This window comes from Prosopis cineraria, unplaced genomic scaffold (genome assembly GCF_029017545.1).
Source record: "Prosopis cineraria cultivar Desert tree isolate PC_DT_omini unplaced genomic scaffold, ASM2901754v1 PC8, whole genome shotgun sequence".
Lineage (NCBI taxonomy): Eukaryota > Viridiplantae > Streptophyta > Magnoliopsida > Fabales > Fabaceae > Prosopis > Prosopis cineraria.
Genome location: NW_026555339.1, coordinates 12959545 through 12974544, shown reverse-complemented (window position 1 = coordinate 12974544; position 15000 = coordinate 12959545). Strand labels below are relative to the sequence as shown.

At 30.2% G+C, this 15000-nt stretch overlaps 2 protein-coding genes across 3 annotated transcripts; both read left to right on the top strand.

Annotated features, from left to right (window-relative positions):
* The first annotated feature begins 3687 nt into the window (after positions 1–3687).
* Positions 3688–6124, top strand: LOC129317715 (probable disease resistance protein At4g27220). Its single transcript, XM_054962079.1, has 2 exons — positions 3688–3772; positions 4212–6124. Exon 2 carries the CDS (start codon positions 4229–4231, stop codon positions 6122–6124), a length of 1896 nt encoding a protein of 631 aa, XP_054818054.1. The 5' UTR covers positions 3688–3772; positions 4212–4228.
* On the top strand, positions 6019–15000 carry LOC129317714 (uncharacterized). 2 transcript variants are annotated; one of them, XM_054962077.1, is made up of 7 exons: positions 6019–6970; positions 8527–9204; positions 9931–10620; positions 11633–11722; positions 12467–13060; positions 13795–14408; positions 14689–15000. In XM_054962077.1, exons 1-7 carry the CDS (start codon positions 6164–6166, stop codon positions 14702–14704), a joined length of 3489 nt encoding a protein of 1162 aa, XP_054818052.1. In that variant the 5' UTR covers positions 6019–6163; the 3' UTR covers positions 14705–15000. The 2 variants fall into 2 exon arrangements, with proteins under 2 accessions (XP_054818052.1, XP_054818051.1); XM_054962076.1 differs by having other exon boundaries at positions 13786–14408.

The following is a 15000-nucleotide window of genomic DNA, read 5'->3' as shown; positions in this document are numbered from 1 at the left end:
GATATTTAATATAAGATAAATTTTGAAATTTTGAAAACTAATATTTTACCTCTTGCTTATTTATTATTATTTGAATTGTTAAGCAATAATTTATTATTAATTGAAAATAAGGTAAAATTGAAAAGTTATATGTTCTTTTTACAATTTTAAATATGTAGATACTATTTTTTTAATAAACTTGAAGATAGTTACGTCTACCTTAATATTAAAGATTAGATGGAGCACAGGGCAAAATTTAAGTAGTTCATTTTTTTTCCCAATTTTGCCACTTGCTTATTTATTGAGGGTCTAATTATGTTTATGATAACTAGTGTTTTTATTGATAATTACAACAAATTATTTGTGAGCACCTTTAATTTCTAAATAGTAATTATGACATTGACTGTAATTTGCAAAGAAGAGTGAAATTGGAAGTTATACATAAATTTTTAACAAGTTTAAAGATGCAACACCAGTTTTTAATAATCACAGGGATGATTACCCTTATTTTATTATTAAGATTGAAAGCGGTATACTTTTAATTGCACAACAAAAATTTATAAAAAAACACAAACATAAATGTCTTTTTCCATCCTAAATTATAAAATATTTTTTAAAAAAATTATATTTTAAAATATAAATGCTTTGAGATGATTATGGTTTTATTAAATATACTTACTTTAATATTATCTTTTTTTATTTAATTTCTGCCCTCCCCTTTCAATATTGTCTTCTTTTTATCTATTTATATTTTTATTTTAAAAAAATAAAATTATTAAGTATATTTAATAATATTGATTAGTGTGTGAGATATTATCCACATGTATCTTGTAATTTTAGATGGAGAAGTTACTAGCCATGACTTCCTTATCAGCTTCTTTGAGTATGTGTCTAGAGCTGGTAATTTGGGCAAAGTCCGAATCCGTTTGAAAAAAGTTAAGAGCAGACTTAACTATATGAACTTTTTAAGTTATTTCATAATAAACCCAACTCGAATTGAGTCCGATTTAAATAAGGTTGGCTACTAAAATTTTTGAGTTTATATATATGTAGAGTTAGTAATTTTGGTTGAGATTGACGAGGTAGCTTGAACTCAGCTAAAAAATGTTAAGGCCGGGGCTTGGCTATATGAATTTTTTAAAAAAGTAAGATGTTTTAACCTCAATTCAAACAAGCTTGCTCGAATTGAGCTCTATTCAAATAAGCCTGCTTTAGCCAAATTATCAACTTTACACGTGTCAATGATGCAATTAATGCAAAATAATACTTTTTACCTCCCTATATATAATATAAGATATTTTTAATCAGATTTTACATATCAATAAAAGTTTGTTATTTAATTAAAATTATATAAAATTTCAATAATTTTTTAATTTTACCTTTTATAAAGTTATAATTAGTGTATAATACACAATCAAGGTCTCCTTCATTGTTTAAAATAAAGATAAAATTATTTTTGATTACTAATTATTCCAAAAATACTATCAATTTTGCAACAAAACTACTCCCGCCTCGCAATGCAAGAGAAGCCGTGATGAGATATTGAAAACGGTGAATATTTTTAGCATTGGAGTAGCCATTGTGCCAATTTTGCGAGATAATAAAGACATATTCTATTGTAAGTCATTCTTGCCAAGAAAAAAAATGTTTAGTATTTTAAATTTGAAGTAGTGCAATTTTTTCCTTCTCTAAAAAAGTTAACTTAAATCATTAATTAATTATAAAATTTAAAAAAAAATATAAAAATCATAAAAAAGACCCATAAATTTGTAAATAAAAATTTTATGAAAAAATAAGTATTAATTAAGTCCCTAAAATAATGGTTGATCAAAATTATATTTTAAACTTTTACATGAGTTAAAAATAACATTTGTATTTTATAATTTATTTGTAATTTATGAGACTTAATTGATGCTAATTTTTATAAGATATTTGTGTGTAATTTTATGAGTTATTTTTTATAATTTCTAAATTTTTTTAATTTTTAAGCGAATAGTAAAAATTCTGCTATTTTAATTATCTTTCAGCACTTTTTTATTTTATTTTATATTTTTGTTGGGTGATAGCTGATATCCTTTCGAGCTCAAAACCCCTATTTAAACTCATTTGCATTATTCTTATATTTGTGTGTGTATATGTAAATATAAATAGGTATTTTGGAAAAGGTCAAAAGATTATTATATATTTTATTTTAATGAATTGGATCCTTTTTTAAAAGGGCGAAAAAAAAAAAGAGTAAAGAAGGGTCGTTTTCAAGGGTCCTTTTGCATTAACTCTTGAATTCAAGAATGGACGTCGGAAAGGACAAGAGCTAGCTGTGAGCCTGTAGCACCGTGTCCTGTCCCCGAAAGCATCTGCGTTCCATCCTTCCGGTCCTGAGTCCTGACTTCTGCTTTTTCGAAAAACAGATAAAGTACAAATTTCGTAATTAATTATTTTTTAAAAAATATTAAATAAATTATATTATGAAGTGATATGAAATAAATTTATAACTTTTAAAAACAAAATATTCAACATCCATCATTAATTACACATAATATTATGCAAATAGCTATTTTTCAAAGTAAAGGTATAAAAATCTTATAAAAAATTAAACCTTTTTAATTAAATTTAAATTAAATTTAAAATAAAAAATTTATTAAAATTATTTTGTAATTTTTTATTTTAATAAATATAATAAAAAATACTTTAATTTAGATTGTTTAAATTAAAATTTAAATGGTTTAGATTTTATTTTAATGACAAGCAAGCAAACCCATCCCTTTGCAAGGGTAGTTTTGGTACTTGATATGCTATAAAACGAGATGACATCAAAGTTATTTTTTTAATGCAGGTTATCTTTTGAAATCATGCCTTCAATATCATTCCTTTAAAAATATAAAATATTTTTTTAAAAAATTATATATTTAAAAATATAAAATATTTTTAATTTTTTTAAATGTAATCATTGCTTTTTTTATAAATGTCTTTATTAATAATGACTTTATATTTATCATGGGATGTTTGATAGTGATAAATATAAAAAGATAATGTTAATTTAAAAGTAAGTAATTATTTTATTGAGAATGAGATTCAATTAAAAATGTATTATGTTCTTAAATGAAAGAGCATTTTTCTTCTTCTTTTTTTTTAAATAAAAACATCCTTCCATTCTAATGTTATTGCTCCTAGGGAAGATAACTTTTTTTTTTCTTGTTTTAAATTACGGTAATTTTTGTGAGTGAAAAAATAAATTAACTTTTAAATTATAAATTTAAGAGTATTTAAGATTTTAAATTTATTTTTTATGTTATATTTTTTTAATTTTTTAAAATGATAAATTTAACTAATAATATTAAAAAATTAATTTTAATTGTTAGTTGAATAGATATAAATATACTTCAAAAATTATAAAAAAATAATAAATTTTTCTTAGTTCTTGTCTGTTAAAATAATTTCTTAACATTTGAAAGCTAACGATAATTTTTTAAAATTAAATTCATATAAGTACCCGTAAAATTTTAAAGAAGGTTATGAAAATTTAAAATTTCAATTTCAAATACAAATACATGTAACAACTTTGAAAGAAAAAAATGTATTATGAGATTGCCTTTTCACTTTTGAATTTTTGGAAATAGAAAATGTACCCCACCAACCTGCTGATCAAAGCCTGCAGCATCTTAGCCAGGTACTGACCCCCTAACTTTCATGTTCCAACTAAGCTGACAACTCATCTCACGCGAAAATTTGGTCATCGCAGAGCTATTCTGTTCATCTCATTCTCTGAAAATTTGCAAGTGGAAGTTCATCTTAGGTATATGAATGAAGCAAGATCTCTCCCGAATCACTTTATTCTTTCAGATTTTTATTTTTCTGTCTTTTCCCCACCATGTTTCTTTTTGTTTTTCCATACATATATGTGATTGCCCTCAATTCTCAAAACTCAAAAGTATTTAGTAGCTTGTTAGTTTCAAATAATTACTGCTATCATTTGTAGACTACATTTTTTCTTCTTTACTTCACCTTTTGGTCGATCTGTTAGAAAGAAAACATTAAATGAAGTTACTCTAATCTCTTAACATAGCTGGGTCAAAAACTAATCAAGATACCAGAGCAAGAAAGTTGTGCAAGAATAATTGATTTTTCTTCTTTTATTTGAGTATAAACTTTTTTATAATTTTGAAAGTTGCCTTAGTTCTTCAAAATGAAATTTTGAAATAATCATTCGACGATGATGAATGACTCTCCTTCAGGTTGCTATCAATTCAAAATGGCAGAGGTGGCAGTATCTGTGGCAGCAAAACTCGCTGAGTATTTGGTGGATCCAACTTTACAGCAGCTGCAATATTTGTTCTGTGTCGGCAAAATCACAAGAAATGTTGAGGTCAGAAAGTGGGAGCTCATACTCACACAAGGGAAGGTGCAAGAACGTGTTCAAGAGGCCATCAACAAGACTGAGAGGATTGATGGTGAGGTTAACAAGTGGAAGAGTGACGTGAAGAACCTCATAGCAGAGCTGGATAAGTTGGAGGAAAAACTAAAGGCCAACAATGGCTGCTGCTTTAGAAGGTGGTGTCCTACTTGGAGGAGATATTGTCTTTGCAAAGAGTTGGCCAAGATAACCCAAAGGATGGTAGAGCTAAATATGGAAAGTGATAATTTTAATCCATTTTCTCATCCTACTATTATCCCAGGTATAGAGTATCACTCTTCTCCCAATTTTACGTTCTTCAACTCTACGCAAAGGGCTTTCGATGATCTGCTGAAGGCATTAAAAGATGATGGCAATTCCATAATTGGGCTATGGGGCATGGGCGGTTCAGGGAAAACTACCTTGGTGACAGAAGTAGGGAAGGAAGCCAAAGAATCAAAGCTATTTGATCGAGTTGTGAAGACTACAATTTCTCAAAACCTGGAAATCAGAAAAGTTCAAGGTGAAATTGCTGATATGTTGGGACTTAAATTGGAGGAAGAATCTGATATTGGAAGGGCAAAAAGATTAGCACTAAGATTACAGAGGGGAGAACGGATCTTGATAATATTGGATGATGTATGGGCTAAGCTGAATCTTGAGGACATAGGGATTCCCTTTGGGGGAAATGATCAAAGAAATTGCAAAATTGTCCTAACCACACGCCGGCAAGATGTATGTACATTGATGAATTGTGGAAATAATGTAATTCAGTTAGGCATGTTAGAAGAAGATGAAGCTTGGGAACTTTTTCAAACTCATGCTAATGTTGATGGTGGTGCTAAAGAAGTCGTGGCACGGGAAGTTGCTAAGGAATGTAAAGGACTTCCCATTGCAATTGTAGCTGTTGGAACTTGCCTGAAAGCAAAAGGACTTGATGAGATGGAGGTGGTACTGCACAAGTTGAAGCATTCAAAACCAATAGACCATGAGGATAAAAGTGTGAGAGATGCTTTTGCTTGTCTCGAACTAAGTTACAGTTATTTGAAATCCAAAGAAGCCAAGTCATTATTCTTGATGTGTGCAATGTTTCCTGAAGATCATAAAATTGTCATTGAAGACCTTTTTAGATATGGAATAGGGTTAGGCCTATGTGAAGATGCTGAATCGTTTGCAATAGTAAGGAGCCAAGTTACAACAGCTATAGGTGTTCTCATTGACTCTTCATTGTTGATGTATTCTCTCAATCTCAAGGGTGAAAAATGTGTGAAAATGCATGACATGGTTCGTGATGTAGCATTATGGATATCATCTAATATGAAGGGTACTATTAAAGTAAACTATGCAAAAGAACTGAATGGATTTCTTGATGATGATGTGGTAAAAGATTGCTATGCAGTAAGCTCATGGTATCATCAATGGAAATCACTTGAATTTCCTTCTCAATTGAATGCTCCAAAACTTGATATTCTATTGTTACATTCAACCTCATCCTTGGATTTATCACATGCATCATTTGAAGGTGCAAAAGGACTCAAGGTTGTGGCTATTATTAGCAAAGGATATAGTCATTTTAGTCGTCTTCCCTCATTGATGGTAAAGCCTCAATCAATCCAACAACTGTCTAATCTTCGGACTTTGAGGTTGCGAGGTTGGTATTTAGGTGACATCTCTTTTGTGGTAAGCCTTACAAGACTTGAAATTCTTGACTTGCAAGGTAGTAAATTTGAAAAACTTCCAAATGGAATTGAATAATTGAAGAAGTTGAAGTTGCTGGATTTATCAACATGTACAATGGATGAGTGTTGTTATGAAGTATTAGGGAGTTGTTTGCAGCTAGAAGAGTTGTATGTTTATCCACATTCTCCGCATCCAAAAGGCAAAAGTTGCTATGACTATACTTTGGCGAAATTGAAAAGGTACAAGTTAGAAATGGGGGATCATGGCTATGGCAATGAATTTTGGAATGAAGGCACACAATCTTTATGCTTGGGTAAGCTAAATGTCTCTATCTTAGGTGAAATAATCAAGGATCTTGCACAAAGGGCAACTTCAGTTAAATTTTACAAGCTTCAAGGAGGCTGCAAAACTTTCATTCCTAATATAGTTCAAGCTGTGGGAGGCATGAATGAATTAACTAAACTCCATCTTCAATGCTGTTCAGAGATAGATTGCATTATTGATGAAACTACTCTTTGTAATGATGTGGTTGTCCCAAAATTGGATGAGTTAAAATTGACGGATATGGCTAATCTAAAACAACTATGCCGTGGTCCTTCTCCTCTTAGCTTGTTCCAAAAGCTTGAAAGTCTAAGTATATCCAATTGCCCTCAGTTGCTCCACATATTCCTTGTCTCTGTTGCTCGCACTCTGTTGTCCTTGAAGAAGCTCGAGATAAAGGAGTGTAGTGAATTGAAGAATGTATTAGAGGGAGAGGAAGAACAAGCATTGCATGATCAAATTGAGACTCCGATAGAGCTCCCTCACTTGGAACATCTCAACCTAAAAAATCTTCCAAATCTTGTCAGGATTTGCTCAAAAAGGTATCATCTAAGGTGCCCATCTCTAAAGGAAGTAGTCTGCTGGGATTGTCCAAATATGGTATGCATTTACTCTTTGATGCTTTAATTTTATTTTTATGTTGTGTTTAAAAGAACTGAAGTTGTTTTAAATATCCTTGTTTGCGTAATTATGGGTTTTTTTAGCATGCGTGATATAGCAAGTAGCGGTGTTCATGTCAACGCATATTAAGTGATGATCTAGTCTATTAATTTGTACTTACTTTCACCTTTTGTTATTTAAAATAAGAAATGAAATAGGAAAATGACACGTAAATTTGCATTCATAAAATGCCTACTATTTCGATGTCAAGAAAATATCAAACGTCATCTATCATTTTATTTTAATTTAAACTCATTTTGCTTTTGGTTTAGAAGTGCTCCGCATATTATGCAGGTGAAATTAAAATTTCCAATATCAATAAAGAATGTACATTGTGCTCCATTTCGTCATTTCTTAAACCGTCGATATCCTTTGCAATGACTACGCTACCAACACTTGTATTGTATCTATTAATTTAAAAAAAAAAACTACACAAAATGACATATGGGAGTCAAATTTACTATAAAAAACTATTTATTATAAATAAAATAAGGGACTAATAAATGACAATCAATTTACTTCAATATCCTCATTTCTAAAATGCCTACTTTCTCTGTTAAAAAATGTAAGGCATTTTTAACCAAATCTCACCCTCAATAAAGTAGTTACTTACTTTTCAACCAACTTTATCTTTTCATATTTATTCCTATGAAATGTCCTATAATAAATATAAAGTCATTATCAATAGAGACACTTAAAAAAAAGCAATGATTATACCTCAAAAAATAAAAAATGTCTTACATTTTTGAACATTTAATTTCTTAAAAAATGCATTACATTTTTGAATGGAGAGAGTAACATTTTTTTCCTTACAAAAAATCCTTAATGTTATTTGAAATGTTAGCCACTCTAACCTCTTATTCTCCTCATCTTTTCGTTTCACATTTTTCTTTCTTTTTTTATCATTTTTGAATTTAAAATTTTTTATACTAGCCAAATGAGGGAATTTAAATACTAATAGAAGTAATATTTTTTTTGAAGGTTTTTAAAAACACAGAAGAAGAAATTTTAAATGCATATGAAAATCTAAATCTAAGTCCATCAATGTAAATACTAATAGAAGTAATTGTTCTTTGTGTGTTGCCTTACATTATTTGTTATCACTCTTAATTTGGTGCTCCAATTTGTCCTTGTACTCCACCACCGCTGTCATTGCAAAATATTTTAACGTACGGATAATCAAGCAATTATATGTTGTTATTTAATATCTAGTCATTCAATTTATTTATCATTTTTATGGCCCACAAAAATATTCACTCTTGTGAGCCCATCATCATACTTTTTTCCTCAACTTTATTGTGAAATTTATTGATATACGACTTTTCTTTGTGTTTAAATTACCTAAAAATTAATACTAAGTCTATGCTAGAATACTCCAAGTGCAATACTCCAAGTGCACGCATAAATTTTTAATAAATCCCGATTTATTGTTTTTTGAGAAATGTGTTAATGGTTTTTGTTTTCTATTCTTCCCTTTCTTCCCCTCTTTCACCAAGGAATTGCAGGAATTTAAGGGCCTTCATTTGAGGAATGAAGAATACAAGCCATTGGCAGTTATTGAAGAGATTTATCTTCATAACTGTACGGTAGAATGCAATTTCTTCTGTCAGACTGGGATTGAAGAACATATTCCAACATTTCAATACCTTGAATCTTTAACTTTGAAAAGATGTGCAAGATTGAAATTTGTGTTCTCTGCTCATATTTGTCAAAGTCTTCTGATGTTATGGAAGGTAACTATATCTGACTGTGAGGAATTGGAGGCAATTTTTCTAGGAAATGAAGAAAATGAGAAGAATGTATTCATAACTGAAGCTTGTCTGCCGAAATTGAGGATTTTGGAAATCGAAAGCTGCAACAAGCTGAAATTTGTTTTATCTTTCATGATCAAGGTTGCTACCTCGATGCTTCCACAACTAAGCACTTTGACCATATTAAATTCTTCTCAGCTGGAAGAAATTTTCAGATGCTCTAATATTGAAGATCATGACATTGACAATGAAATGGAGATTATGTTCCCAAACTTGAAACAAGTAACACTTGTAAAGCTTCCAAGACTTGTTAATGTTCGCCAACGGTTTAAGTTGCAGAGAGGGGAATTTTGCAACGTCTACATCCGTGAATGCCCAAAATTTATGCCAATCACGAGTGCAACTATTAGGTGGACTATAGAGGTATGTAATACTTTACACTTGTGATTCTCTATATGCTTCCTTTTCCACATCGCAAATCTTGTCTCTGTTTTATTTTGCAGTATATTAATTTAATTGATGCTATGTGAATATTTAATGTTTTCGGTTTTCTTATAAAAAAGTTTTGGTTTTTTTTTTTGGAATAATGTTTTGTTAATTTAAGCTAATTTCATCTGGTCCAATGAATTCATTACTTTCACATGCATATGCGCTAGATATCTGCACACGCACATGTTAATACAATATTCCTTTGTATTTCTTTATGTGTTTCTATTTTTGCATAATTTTTCTTTCCTTTTTACATATATTTTCATCCTATTATATGTACATAGAACGCGTAAGACAAATTAAGGTTTAGTTTATCGATTAGAGACTATTTTAGTGCTGCTAATAGAAGATGTTAATTGTTCTTATAATATAATAATTTACGTGACAATAATCATTATCAATTATTGTTCTAAGTTCTAACAACAGAAGCTGGAGAGCAGAAAACTTTCATCCATGCAATGCATTCCATATTTCTAGTTTAGTAAATATACACAAAACAATTGCGGAAACATCTTATATTCTTACGTGTACAAATTTAGGTTGCCAAATTAAAGATAAAATGAAGATATTGGTTAATTTGATCTCGTTTTCTTTTCCTTATCTTTTCGATCAAGGAACTAATAATACTTTCCCCGCTCCTTTGATCTTTGATATATTTAGGGACTTGAAAGGCAGTATGTGTTGAAATGGAGCCAATTAAATAATAATGAAGCTCTCAATCTTTCACTCCCTGTTTTAATTGTTGGAGAACTTGATATTCAAAGTCCTAAAGTTGACGATGAGGTTGAAGTCAGGGGTGATGATGACCAAGAAGAAACCAAGGACTCAGAAATGTTGAGATCGGAACAACGAATGCTTGAAGGTTTTGTTCCCACACAAGTTTTGAGCTTTCAATATCTTCATTCCTTAAAAATGGTTCGATGCAAAAAGTTGAAATTTTTATTCTCAATAAGAACCATTGTTCATAACAGCCTTTCCAATTTGAGTTTCCTGACTTTATGTGACTCTGACGAATTGGAGGAAATAATTCAAGACAATGAGGAATATCAGGTCATGTCTAATGATCGAGTTCACTTCCCAGAACTAAGATGGTTGGAGGTTAAGAGGTGCGACAAGCTCATAAGACTCTTCCCTATATCCATGTCCACTAGTTTTCCACAACTATACACTTTGTGTATAAATGGGGCTGATCAATTAGAGGTGATTTTTGGAGATAGCAGTGAAGATGCAGCCAACTACAGTGGGAAAATTGTGCTTTCAAGCTTGATCAGGATGGAGCTTGAAAATTTGCCAAATTTCATCAATGTTTATCAAGGGATGCAAAATCTTCAACAATTGGGAACAATTTCGGTAAGAAAGAATATTCTATATCATGCTGATTAGAGTCTTCAAAATGACATGGAATAATATGTGGATTGGAATCATATGTACCATTATGCTAGCTGGAAGTGCATAAATTAATGATCTTTTTGTTTAAGATTAAAAAATAAGTAACTTTTAAATAGTTTAGAGATTTTATAAAAAGAGATTTATTTTGTAGAGGTTTTTATATTAAAGTAATTAAAGATGATTTTATATTCAGTTAAAATAATGAAAAAGTGATTATTAGTTTGTTTAATTTTAAATTTTATGAAATCTTCCTTGATTTTTGTTTTATTAAAATAATTTATTATTCAATTATTTTAAAATTTTATGATATACTTGTGCGTCATGTATTTTTAAAATATTCTCTCTCATCTAATGCATCAGATTATATTTGAGTAGCTTCATAAATTATTTTCATCATTTCTTATGCTGTCAATATCCTTTCTAATAATTAAGCCAATAACGCATGCATTGTATCAATTAATTCTTAGAAAAGCTTACTGACAATGCAAAAGTTGTTCAAAATTCTGACTGATATGGGATTATTATATGAAAAACTACACAAAATAACATATAGGAGTCAAAATTAAATTTACTGTGAAAAACTGTTTAAATTATAAATAAAATAAGGGATTAAATGACAGTCAATTTACTGTGATATCCTCACTATTAAAATCCTTAACATTTTTTCTTTTTACAAACTTGATGTTATTTGAAATGTTAGCCACTCTTATCTCTTATTTTCCTCATCTTTTCATTTCACATCTTCCTTTTTTTTTTTGTCTTTGAATTTGAAATTTTTTATTCTATCCAAACAAAAAAATTTAAATAAATGAATTTTAAATTTAAGATTTTAAATTCAAATCAAAATTTAAATCTAAATCAATCAATCTAAAAATTAATGGAAATAATTGTTCTTTGCGTCTTGCCTTATATTATTTGTTAACTTTGGAGTCTTCCAAGACTTGTTAATGTTTGCCAAGGGTTTACTTTGCAGACACGGGAAGGGGAACTTTGCGAAGTTAAGGTTCATGAATGCCCAAAATTTATGCCAATTACGAGTGCAACTATTTGGTGGACTGAAGAGGTATGTAATACTTTACACTTGTGATTCTCTATATGCTTCCTTTTCCATACCGCAAATCTTGTCTCTGTTTTATTTTGCAGTATATTAATTTAATTGACGCTTTGTGAATATTTAATGTTTTCGGTTTTTTTTTTTGGAATAATGTTTTGTTAATTTAAGCTAATTTCATCTGGTTTAATGCTTAAATAGCTCAAAAAGTTTTAAGCTAATTTCACTTAAATATTGACTAGATATCTACAATTCTACATGCATGCATACATATATGTTCCTTGGTAGTTTTTTAGATGTTTCTATTTTCACATAATTTTTCCTTCCGTTCTGCATATATTTTTCATCCTATTTTATATACATGGAACATGTCAGAAAAACTAAGGTTTAGTTTATCAACTAGAGACTATTTTAGTGCTACCAATATAAGAGGTAAATTGTTCTTACAATACAATATTTTATATGTGACAATCATCATCATCAATGATTGTTCTAAGTTCTAACGGCAGGAGTTGGAGAGCGGAAAACTTTCATCTATGCAATGCATTATATATTTCTTTGTTTTAACATGATTCTAGTTTCATAAATTTAATCAAAATAGTTACGAAAGCATATTATATTCCTACACATACAAGTTAAGCAACCACATTAAAGATAAAATGAAGATATTGGTTAATTTGATTCCTTTTTCTTTTCCTCATCTTTTCAAGGAACTAATAATACTTTCCCTGCTCCTTTGATCTTTGATATATACAGAGACTTGATGGGATATATGAGTTGAAACGGAGCCAATTAAATAATAATGAAGCTCTTAATCTTTTACTCCCAATTTTAAATGTTGGACAACCTGATATTCAAAGTCCCAGAGTTCACCATGAGTTTCAAGTCATGGGAGATGACTACGAAGAAGATGATGACCAAAAAGAAACCGACGACTCAAAAATGTTGAGATCGGAAGAGCAAATGCCAGGAGGTCTTGTTCCCACACAAGTTTTAATCTTCCAATATATCCATTCCTTAAAAATGACTCGATGCAAGAAGTTGAAGTTTTTATTCTCAGTAAGCACCATTGTCCATAACAGCCTTCCCAAATTAAGTTCCCTTTCCTTATCTGATTGTGAGGAATTGGAGGTGATTTTTGGACATAGTAGTGAAGATGAAGCCAACTACAGCGAGAACATCATGCTTTCAAGCCTAAAGAAGATAGAGCTTAAAAATTTGCCAAGTTTCATCAGTGTTTGTCAAGGGATGCAGATTCAAGTGCAACTGAGTAACATCTGCATAGACAACTGCCCCAAATTTCTTGATTCAAGTTTGGAATTGGCTCTTCAACAATTGGGAACAATTTTGGTAAGAAAGAATATTCTATATCATGTTGATTAGAGTTTTCAAAATGAGATGGAATAATATATACCATTTGGCTAGCTAATATTTTATGCTTGATTATAATAAAAATAATAATTATTAGTTCGTTTATTTTTCAATTTTATAATATTTTTCTTGATTTAGTTTTTTATTAAAATGGTTTATTATTCAGCTATTTTTAAATTTTATAATATCTACTAGCTTCCTGCATTTTAAAAACATGTTCTTTCATGTGTTGAACGAGATTATTTTAGAAACTACTCAAACTAGCTTCTTGAAAAAAAAATCAAAAGTCTATTTCTTTTTATTCTGATAATTTTCAAATGTTTAAACAAATATGATAGAAACTTACAGAATATTTTTTTTTTTCAAAAAATAAGTGATTTTCAATATAGAAAACTTTCAAGTTGCAATGAGATGTAGGGACACTAGGAAAAAATCAAAATATAATAGATGCGTGATTAGAAATATTTTTATGAGAAATTATTTTATAGTAAACTAAACTAATTAGAAATTGATATCTGTTTTGCCTGCAATAATCACACATTGATATAAACACATTTGAATGTGTATAAAATTAGGTCGGTATTCTTGAACTTCTATTTTCAATAGACTGAATCATCTTTTTAAATCTAGGTAGAAATAAAAACTTTTAGAATGAAACTTAATTGATGTGAATAAATTATTCTTTTTGTTAATTGAAGTTGCAGTTCTCGCAGGTTTCTACTGAAAATTCAAAATTCCAACCTATAGCAGATGTTAGAAGACAATTGCCTGTAGATGAAGAAAAAGGGATGATCTTGACCTCAAGCGTAAAATCCTTGCGTTTGATTGCTTCAGGGAGCCTCGTGTGTGTATGGGAGGGTCCCACTTTCATCAGCTTCCAAAATCTTAGTTCGTTAGAGGTGAAAGGATGCAAGAAATTGAAGTGTATCTTTTCCAACACTGTCATCAGAAGCCTTCCATGTTTGCGGTATCTAAACATGTCAGACTGTGAAGAGCTGGAGGAAATAATGTCATCAGAGCCTCACTTTCCAAATGCATCCTCTTCTTCCGTCTGTTGCTTCCCACAACTTCAACAGCTTTGGGTCAGTAAATGCAGAAAGTTGAAATGGCTCTTCCCCTCTCTGCCCTCTACTCAACATCTTCCACTGTTGGGATGTCTAGACATAACACAGTGCTCTGAGCTGGAGGGAGTTTTTAGTCGTGAAGTTGAAATCCAAGAGGAATGGTTCTACGACAGCCCACTTCCAGAGCTATTCAAACTTGTAGTTGAGGGTTGCCCCATGTTCTCCGAAACCACACTCGCTGCTCTTCGAACCTCCATACGCAGGTATGCATATTTGATAGCATGAGAGCTTTTTTTCTTCTCTGGTGACAGGTGCGATATCTTTCTAGCTATTCTACGCAACTTCAAATTTTTTGTTCATTTTTACTTTTGACTTTATTTATGTGCTCCGTCATTCTTCCAATTTCTTTTTGAAAAGATGTAGTTGATATATAATTAAGTTTTGACCCTATTATAGTTATGAAATGTTTTTTTTTTTTTACATATGGTAAATGCTTATTGTAAATTGATTTTGGGATTTGCAATTTTTCTCGTATTTGCACAGTCGAAGAAGGCGGTAACGACAATAAAGCGAAGCCACAGATGATGACAAACATGACTCTTACTATTACGGAGGTGGATATGAATTCGATTAGTATTTGTGATAATTGTCGTCCAATTTTTGTATCCTTCGTTTTCACGTAAATTAAGATTACCATTTCATGTACTCCTTTAATATCTTCAATCGCTTTCTACTTCGCACGCCCAGAGACACAAGAAGAAGTTTAATATATGTGATTTTGAACAAATAGTCTTAACAAGTACATTCTGACTTTGACTACTCTATTTTTATGTGAATATAATAATCGTTGATTCA